This window comes from Malus sylvestris, chromosome 6 (assembly GCF_916048215.2).
Source record: "Malus sylvestris chromosome 6, drMalSylv7.2, whole genome shotgun sequence".
Classification (NCBI taxonomy): Eukaryota; Viridiplantae; Streptophyta; class Magnoliopsida; order Rosales; family Rosaceae; genus Malus; species Malus sylvestris.
Genome location: NC_062265.1, coordinates 21987132 through 21997410, shown reverse-complemented (window position 1 = coordinate 21997410; position 10279 = coordinate 21987132). Strand labels below are relative to the sequence as shown.

Genomic DNA, 10279 nt, shown 5'->3' with positions numbered 1-10279 from the left:
GTGGTTTACTTGTAGGCTTGTAGCGAACTTTACCAGCTAATTAAACAGTGTATTAAATTGCGATTTTGAAGATTTTTTTTTTCGATTTATTAATTTATAAATTTTAATAGAGTTTAAATGATTTTTAGAAATTTGAGTTAATTCCCTCAAATTCTCAAGGGAGAAGTGAGATTTTTCAAAATACACTACGAAATCTCTCTAATTTTCTCGAATTCCAAACTTTTTAAAATCCTTTAAAATCAATTTATAATTAAATATACTTGAAATGTTAAAAACTCACAAAAAATCTTGATTAAATACCCTTAAACTTTTAGAAAATCATTAAAAATACTGATAGGTTTTAAAAGAATCATTAAAAATGCTAATTGAATACCCTAAATTTATGGAAAGAAATAAAATCCCTCACAATCCCAATTAAATACACTCTCCTGCCTTTTACTGACTAAAATACAACCTTCTTGCTTGAGACAACTCAACACATTTTCGTGCAAAACAAATGGCCTAATATATATTTTCTTTAATACGTTTGGTGCGTATAATTAGGCCAACATGTAATGTAAAACTCTGGCATTAAGTGTCAATTAACATAGAACTCTTTTGATGATTGGCAATGATCATGAAAATTGAAAAGGCTACAACTTCCATACAACAACTGCTCTTTTAGCAACCTGTGTTTCTATATTACTATCAGATATAATTAATAAATTACAACAGTATAACTTACATATACTCATGTGTAAGATTAATCTGATCCAATTGTCAACCGATCGAAAAAAATGAATTCTAATCATTACAGACGAACCCTCCGTTTGCAATCTTTTCCTTGCATCTCCCCGCTTGAAAAATTGTACCTCACGGTACAATTCAATTCAACCACTACATTTTTCTTGACCATAACGACTTTCACCTTACCCTGAATTCTCGTATAAGTCGTCATGGTCAGTTCCCCTGAAGCTACCTCCCTCATGAGCCCCGGTACGCCCAAGATCTTCCCGGGAACAATATCCACCGTAACATTCATCCTCGATGTTCGCCTCGCCTTTGCCACTCCCGCTGGAGTCCTCCCTTCGCCGACCTCTGTCCCGCTGTAGTAAACCAAAGTGGTGGCATTGCTATACTTGAAAGATGCCACGTTAGGATTTTTGACGGAGACATCCGCTAGGATTGTTATATTAGTATCCGTACGTAGGGTTCCATTGGCAAACTTCAGCCGTTGGACTGTGACCTTGTTCATCTTGATCTTCGGATCCTTTACATGAAACACGGTGAATCCGAGGACTATGGCTGTTACAGCTATGATTAAGAATACGGCAGAGACACAGCCGCAACAGTGCACGTATTTTCTTTGCTTGAGCTTTATGTGCAAGGAGGCGACTTCCTCTTCATCACTGCGGAGATAGTGTGAGTTGGCTGGGGCTAAAGGCTTGACTTGTTCTTTAGGAGAAGCCATGGTGATGAAATGAACAGATGCAAAAGTGGTGGCCGGAGATATATAATTGGTAATGGGAAAGGCTGATGAGTTTCATGGAAACTTTGATTTTCTCCTTGTTGGTGTCGTTGATGGTGAAGTGTTGGAAAATTTAAGTCTTAGACGCGGTTGCCCAAGTTGTACGGCTTGACATTTGACTTGGTTTGTTTTTAATTTTTTTTATAGAATTGTGCTTTATTTTGAAATGGCTTGCAGAAGCTTCTCTGAATGATGAATCAATTGTGGTTCAAATGTCAATTCTCAGGGTAACGCTAGGTAAAATTATCAAGTTAATTAAAATTTAGTTTATAAAATTAACATAACTTGTTTAAGGATAATGCTAAGGAGATTTAATTTTAACTAAATTTTGTAAGCTAAATGTGGTGGATATTAACGATTGAATTATTACTCAATTGTTAATTAATGTGTTTATCTTTTTATTAACGACACATCATTTAATTTATAAATTTGCTTTCTCTAACATCATTCCTTGTTTAATTGTAAAAAGAAAAAGCATATATTTAGAATTTGTGGGGTGAACGATGGTGACGTTCTTAAGAGTCAGGCTTAAGCATTTCGTAGAAAAGTAATCGGAATGCTTTGTGAATGAAAAAAAGAAAAAGCATATATTTAGAATTTGTGGGGTGAATGATGGTGACGTTCTTAAAAAAGTCAGGCTTAAGCATTTCGTAGAAAAGTAATCGGAATGCTTTGTGAATGAACCGAGTCAAAAGTGTGCAGTTATTGATGTGATAAGGGGACTTGGGTGTTTGACTGGAATTTAGAAATGGATAATGCTCGTGTTCCTTCCATAGAAGAATTTACCTTTTTTTTTTTTTTTGAGAACTTTAACGAAAAGCATATGGTATTGTTCACTTTAACGAAAAATCACATTTTTACACTAAAAAATCAATCCTGTTACTATTTACTTTACCCTTTATTTTGTCCTTATCATTAAAACTCAAAGTTTTCAAGCCCTTTTCATTAATTTTCCTTTTTTTTTTCAACTTATGATTAATGTCTTTTTATTATATGGACATCATAATTAGAATCGTTCATTTTTTTTTATCATCTAAGATCGTAATTGTGGAGCCAAAAATAATCAAGAGGTGACACGTGGATTTTTGGGTTAAAATGATAAAATTACTCTCAGGGAACACCGAAATTCCTACACGCTAGTAGTGGACAATCATCCCTCAATTAAGTCAAAAGTGCCTAAAATAGGTATTTATTTCTAACTTGTTTGTACCATACTTGACCAATCCCAAAACTACTGAGCACTGATCAACGTTATACCGTCAAGAACCCAGAAGAGTTTCCCTCCAACCAGGAGGTCAATCACAGCGCGACACGTGTCGACGTCAGAAGCCAATCACAACACAACACGTGTCAATGTCATTATGAAACTAGAAACTCTCTTCTATAAATAGAGATCGTTATCTCACAATATTTCCGAATATCATTTGTACTAAATCATTCACTTGTACTCACTAAAGGAGAGCTTAAACCTGTGTACTTGTGTAAACCCTTCATAATTAATGAGAACTCCGATACTTCGTGGGTGTAGCCAATCTGGGTGAACCACGTACATCTTGTGTTTGCTTCCCAGTCTCTATCCATTTACATACTTATCCACACTAGTGACCGGAGTAATCTAGCGAAGATCACAAACTTAACACTTTCTGTTGTACCAAAGTTCTCACTGATTTTGTGCATCAACATTTGGCGCCGTCTGTAGGAACGACACTTATTCCCACTCTTTTTTGCTTTGCCAAGCTGGTTTCCACCATTCATACACTCTCTTTTGACCAAGCATCCTTCTCCAACATGGGGAGCGAAGGAAGCCACAACACACAGAATGACACCCCTCTTACACCTAGTGCGAAGCAACGAAAGAAGGAAGGAAAGAGGGTTGCTCTTCAAGCTAAAGTCGATGAGCTAGAAGCTCAGAACAACAAGATAACAATGAAGAATGAGGTCTTCCAGGAGCAGTATGAGAGGCTCTTTGAGACGCTCCACGAAACTAGGCGTACTAAAAAACGCGAGCTCGTTGCCCTTGTGGACATCAACCATCATCTGGGTGCCCCCAACACGAAGGGTCGCCTCCTTTCGACATGGGTATCCCTGATGAGGAGCGAGCTAATCATCAAAACATTGATCAACATGAGACTTCTCTCAACCCAGATGCTTCGACCCGAAGTAGAAGAAGTGGAGGAAGACACTTCCTTGCAGAAGGGTTGGAATGATCGAAAGTTGTTTATCGTGACTACCGAGACTTCTTAAAGCAACGTCGAGAGAATCCCTTCCACATATGCTCGAAGATCAATGACCCAAAGGTTTCTGAAAGACTTGGTCCTCTCCCACGACCTAGGCCAACTGCCAATTTAGAGAAGGAACGACAGGTTCTAGAAGAACATGAAGGTACGGGGGACTTTGAGGTATTCCGACAGACTAGCCCTAGAAGTCAGTACGGCGAGTCCAAGAAAAAACCACACGCCCTTGCTCAAACTTTCCTACTTCCAAGAGGCGATGGAGAGTTACGAAAGAAAATTCTAGTGGTACATGACCCTACTCAGGACCCCCTTGTCCTACAGCTTCTTGAGGAAGTAAACAAGTTGAAGGCCGAACATCAGGCCGAGAAACCTGACTAGAACAACCCAGGCCTGGCCCTCTTACAAGAAGGATTATCGACATAGGGGTTCCCTTGGTATGTCATTGCTTCGGTACAACTTAACTTTCACTTGGTACAACGAATGGCCAATATCCCTTCATGCATAGCAAAACATTCATAAGCATCACTCATATCAATCAACATAAACATTATACATTCCAACACATTCATACATAAACATCATACATTCCAACACATTCATACATAAACATCATACATTCCAACACATTCATACATAAACATCATACATTCTAACACATCCATACATAAGCCAACTACGCTTCGAAAAGGTTCAACATACTTTGTGTCTTCGACACTTGTTATAATGTGCCTCGACACCTAGCCCTTATTCTCACCAACCAGGTGATGAAATGTGAAGAAGGAACTCATCTTCATGCCACCAACTAGGTGATGAAATGTACAACCTAAACTCTCTTTCATGCCACTAACCAGATGATGAAATGTACAACCCGTACTCTAATGTCATTTGGCAACTTGCCACTTATTCCACCAACCAGGTGAAGAAGGAACTCATCTTCATGCCATAAACTAGGTGATGAAATGTACAACCCTTACTCTTCTTCATGCCACCAACCAAGTGATGAAATGTATAACCAGTACTCTAATATCATTTGGCAACTTGCCACTCATGCCACCAACCAGGTGAAGAAGGAACGCATCTTCATGCCACCAACCAGGTGATGAAATGTACAACCCGTACTCTAATATCATTTGGCAACTTGCCATTCATGCCACCAACTAGGTGAAGAAGGAACTCATCATCGTGCCACCAACCAGGTGATGAAATGTGATGAAAGGTGGTGAAGGAACTCACTTTCGTACCACCAACCAAATGATGAAAGCAACTCACCATTCATTCCACCTACCAAAAGACGAGTGGTACAACTTGTACATGTGAACTCCTAGCATTCACAAATAATCAAAAACCCTTAAGCTTGACAACTCAACTAAGGGAGCACTTATGCCCAACAAGAGTTATAGTCACCAACAAAGTCTTATTGTAAGCCAACACCAACTTCAGTGCATGGCATACGAAGATCAAGTTATTCAGTCCTCTTGCATCTGCTTCAGATATTTTATCTCTGTAACAATGCAAACACTACAACTTATAGAAAGCTTCACACACTCTTGACCACGACAGTGTGAAACAAAACCAATTTATGGTGCCAACAAGAGCTTCATCAATGGAGGGCAACCACAATTCTCAAAAGCTTCACACACACTTGATCAAGACAATGTGAAGCAAAACCAATTTATGGTGCCAACAAGAGCTTCATCAAAGGAGTTCAACCACAATTCTCAAAAACTTCACACACTTTTGATCAAGACAGTGTGAAGCAAAACCAATTTATGGTGCCAACAAGATAATGTGAAACAAAATCAATTCATGGTACCCAACAAAGCTTTAACATCAAAGCTTCACCTAAAAAGCTTTAAAATATATATATATATTTTTTTTCTTCAGAAATTCGAAAATTCAAAAATTTGAAAATTAAAAAATTCGAAAATTCGAAACAAAAAATTGCCTAGGCCTCCTCTTCTTTGGGTCTAACAACTTTCATAACAAATATATATGAAGAAGGAGTTTTGGGCTACCACTTAGAAAGGAAATGCCTCATTCGTCAACACTCTCGACCGGAAACTTGGGGGACTTCTACCATATGCTTCTGCACCTTGATACTCGGAAGTCTCACGACCACTCAGTGACTTGGATTTTTCAAGTCTCCAAACGAGAAGTTTTCCTCACTCGGGAAATTAAGGGAGCACTACCTCAACCTACATGCTTCACTCACAAAGCTTCAACAAACAAGCTTCAACAAAAGGAAAAATTCAAAGAACTTAGTGAAGAAGGCCTTGGTGTATTTAACACAATACGTTGAAATGAAGCAAAGCTTGTTTATTGATATCTCCGATAAGTTACAAATATGTACATATACATAACTTATTTCATCAATCCTCATCATATCTTCTCCACAAGGTAACCCCCAAATCATTCATCTTTTATTTTATTAATTAGCTAATTAATTAATTAATTATTCCATTAATTAGCTAATTAACCACAAATCAAGAACCTAACTCACAAAATCATCCAAGTGGCTGGTCTTTCTTCTCCCAAAGGGGCCGGCCACACCCCTATATAAACCCTCTCATTCTCTCTAAAACCCAATTCCAATTCGCTTGCTAAATTCTCTAAATTCTCCAAACAATTTTCCCTCAAAATTCTAACTTTAGCATTGGAGGTTCTTCGGCCAAAGCCCGCCCCCACATTCATCGTGGGCGCGTGAGGCTCTTAGCCTTGACCTAAGGTGCTATTTGTTTTGTAAGTGCAATTTTGTCTAAGAACAAGGAGAAAGAAATTTACATCAACAAATTGGTGCTTTCATTGAGAGTCTTGATCAAACGCTCGTAGAAGACTCTCGTATCTAAGGTTTCTTGTTTCTTTGCTATTTGTAGATTTTTTGTACGTTCTTATTCTAGGAATTTTTATTCTAAAAATCCTTTGATAAAACGTAAAAGAAAAGTACAATGGCAAGAGATTCGGAAACCTCGACGAACGAAAATTCCAACGTTCAAGGATTAAGACCGTGAAGATCTACAAGGCTCAACATAACGGTGAGTGGAGCGGCACCACCCCCAGGGGCATCACCGTGGCAACCACCACGGTGGCCACCTTTGGCAAAACCCATGGCTCTAAGGCCACAACCCAAGCTGTGCCATTTCAACCTTCAAGGGCCTAAGCCTTAGCCAAGCCGGCCTATGTCGTCCGAACCTAACTTAAGCCCAACGTGTTGCCAAGCTAAGCCCAAGCCTCGCACCCGCGTGCGCCACAAGCTGAGCAGCAGCCCAGCCTGCTCATGTGGCTTTCCAAGCAGCCCAAGATTAGTTCAACCATCCCGGCTTCAAATTTCAGGACCTACGATCGAGCCGGGGCCATTTTCACCATACTTCTCTGTAGATTTGACATTTCCCAACTCAAATCTTGCGCCCGAAGTCTACCACCCATCCATTGCTCAATGAGGTGCATTCTTTCCAAGCTTTTCCAATTTGAATGGCGAGCAACACTTGTCCCGACAAGTCATAGAGTTGATGAGCGCCTTTGTACAACAAATGATCTTGGTGAATCAACTCTTGCAGCGCACCGAGATCCAACGTGCCCCAGATGAGGTGTCCTGAAGTATGACAAGGGCAGACAAATAACCTCTCCAGTAGCATCTTGGCAAGCAACCACTCGACTAGCCGTAAACCGAGTGGTCGACAATGTACATTCTTGATTGGGCCCTCGAGATAGCGTATAATCTCGTCTTAGCTTACGGAGGAGCGTGCACTCTAGACTAGGCCCACGGACGAGTATACACTTACGGTTGGGACCATAATCTGATAGTCAACATGAGCAGCCTTCCAGGCAAGTGTTTATTCGCGGCTAGGCTCGCAAGAAGCATCTTCCATATCTTATCGGAGTAGGAAACACGAAGGACGGAGAGAAGCAATCACTCAATCCAGCTCAAGTTCAACCAGCAGCTTGCGAATAAATCCCTCGCCTGCTAGGAATTTACCTCATGCATCGCAACCGCAGCATAGACAAACCGAGTATGTAGAAGAGCAGCCTAGATTAGCATATCAAGATTGGGGGCAGCCAAGAGCTTCACTACCCCAACAAAGGAAAATTCAGGAAGAGGTAGAAAGGTTTCTCAACGAGCAATTGCATGATTTCCAACGCAACGAAGTGGCTAATGAAGCACTATGACAAGATATGACCAACATGAGCATGTCACCCTTCACGGACGAGATTGAGTAGGCAGAGCCTCAACGCAAGTTTAGCATGCCGCACTTCATATCTTTAAAAGGAGATGGAGATCCATAAATGTACTTGAAGCACTACCGAAGCACGATGGTTCTTTATCGGAACAATGATGCCTTTATGTGCAAAATATTTGCCACACTTTACAAGGAGATGAGTAAGATTGTTTCATACCTTACCACCACGATTCATTCGAAGTTTTGATGATATTTCCTTGGTTTGCACCAAAGAATACTCATCCTACCGCTCGATCAAGAAAAAGTCCGACCACTTGTTCAACATGAAGAAAAATCCAAAGGAGTCACTCTGCGACTACATGAAGAGGTTCAAAGTAAAGAAGGCGAAGATCGTCAGATGCAATGACTCGATAGCAAGTGCAGTTTTCCAAAAAAGACTCCCAGCAGACCATTCAATGTTTGGAGAACTGATCATGAAAGAAGATTTAACTCTGGTAAACTCTTTCGACCTGGCAAAGAAGCATACACTTTGGCATAAAGCTCAATGAGCAAACAAGAGGCCTGAGCAGCCTTGAAAAGAGGTGGCAGTGGCTCAAAAGAAGGAGGATGTGAAACAGTTCGTCAAAAGCAGGTAGAAACCAAACGTAAGGACCAACCCATAACCAAAAAAGGCTCGAAGACAAAGAACTACTTTAAGTTCTCAATTCTGATCCACCAAATCCTTCGCAACATCAAGAGTGAACTATGGTTTAAGCTGTCGAAACAATCAAAGGGAGATATTTCCAAGTTGGATCACACCAAATATTGCGCATTCAACTAGAGTCCTGGTCACATAACCGACGACTGATGCACTTAGAAGAACTACCTAGAGAAGCTTGTGAAAGAAAGCAAGGTCGACAGATACTTGGACAAGCCAGCTATGCAGCCTAGAAGGAACGCAGACAACGACAAAAAGCCACTAACTAAGATGATTCGAATAAATGGCATCTTCGTCGAGTTCGAGCATTTGGAGGCCATCAACAACTCTAAAAAGAGGAAGATCCAGTAGGATGCAAAAGGCGTCATCGAGTAGGATGCAGAAGGCATCGATTTTCCACATAACGACGCAGTAGTAGTATTTATCGAACTAGCCCATGCTATAGTTGATAGAATCATGGTCCACAATGGAAGTGCAGTCAATCTACTTCAAATCTTAGTCATTCAGAAAATGGGCCTGGAAAGCATAATTATACGCCGAGCAGAAGTATTCACTAGATTTAACGGGCACACCTCGACTGCCATCGGCCACATCACACTTGACGTGAAAATACCACCAATTGTCTCAAAGCAGACGTTCATGATCGTAAGCGACCCATCTCCCTACAATGGGATTCTTGGAAGACCTTGGTTAATTAGGCTGGATGCCGTCACTTCCGTCAAGTATCAAAAGATCTAATTTCCTATCTTGGGATAAGAAGTTGGAGAGATCAAGTCTGACCAGGTCATATATCAACGATGCACTGTGCAAGTATTGAAGGAGTCAAAGAAGAGAACCTTTACCCCCATAGAGGCTACTGAGGTCCAAAGGGACGAAGAAGCTACCAAATAGCAATTAAAGCAAGCAGATCAAGAAGATGACACCTAAGCAGACGAGATAGGATGGAAACCTAAAGAGGACGTCAAAGACATTATTCTTGATCCCCAGCAACCAGAAAAAAAGGCTAGAATCAGCTTATGTCTAAGCCTAGCTGAAAATGAAGAACTCACAGCTATCCTTAAAGAAAATCAAGACGTCTTTGCATGGTCACCTTCCAACATGCCCGACATCGATCCCGAGATAACTTGCCACAAGCTGCACGTCAACCGGACTTCCAAATCGATGATCCAAAAAAGAAGACATTTCACACCTGAACGAGAAGGGCAACGTCGTGATAGTCGTGAAGAAAGAGAAAGGCAAATGGAGGGTTTGCGGAGACTATACCAACCTCAACAAAGCATGCCTAACAGATCCTTATCTGCTTCCCCGGATCGATCTATTGGTAGATTCAACTTCTGGAAACCACTTGCTCAGCTTCTTGGACACATATTCCGGGTACAACCAAATAGACATGTACGAGCTCGATAAGGAGAAAACCGCGTTCGTGATTGAGTGAGGCACCTACTGCTACAAAGTCATGCTCTTTGGCCTTAAGAATGTAGGAGCCACTTACTAAAGGTTAGTAAACATGATGTTCAAGAAGCAAATTGGGGTAACCATGGAAGTTTATGTCGATGACATCATGGTGAAGGGCAAGCAACGGTCAGACCACATCGGCAACTTGGCGGAAACTTTCAACATCCTTAGAAAGCACAATATGAAGCTCAACCCCACCAAATGCACATTC

General features: G+C 40.6%; 1 protein-coding gene across 1 annotated transcript; it reads right to left on the bottom strand.

The window, feature by feature from the left end:
• Nucleotides 1–577: 577 nt before the first annotated feature.
• LOC126625163 (late embryogenesis abundant protein At1g64065-like) lies at nucleotides 578–1545 on the bottom strand. The gene has a single exon (XM_050294243.1). It carries the CDS (start codon nucleotides 1448–1450, stop codon nucleotides 791–793), a length of 660 nt encoding a protein of 219 aa, XP_050150200.1. The 5' UTR covers nucleotides 1451–1545; the 3' UTR covers nucleotides 578–790.
• Nucleotides 1546–10279: the final 8734 nt, after the last annotated feature.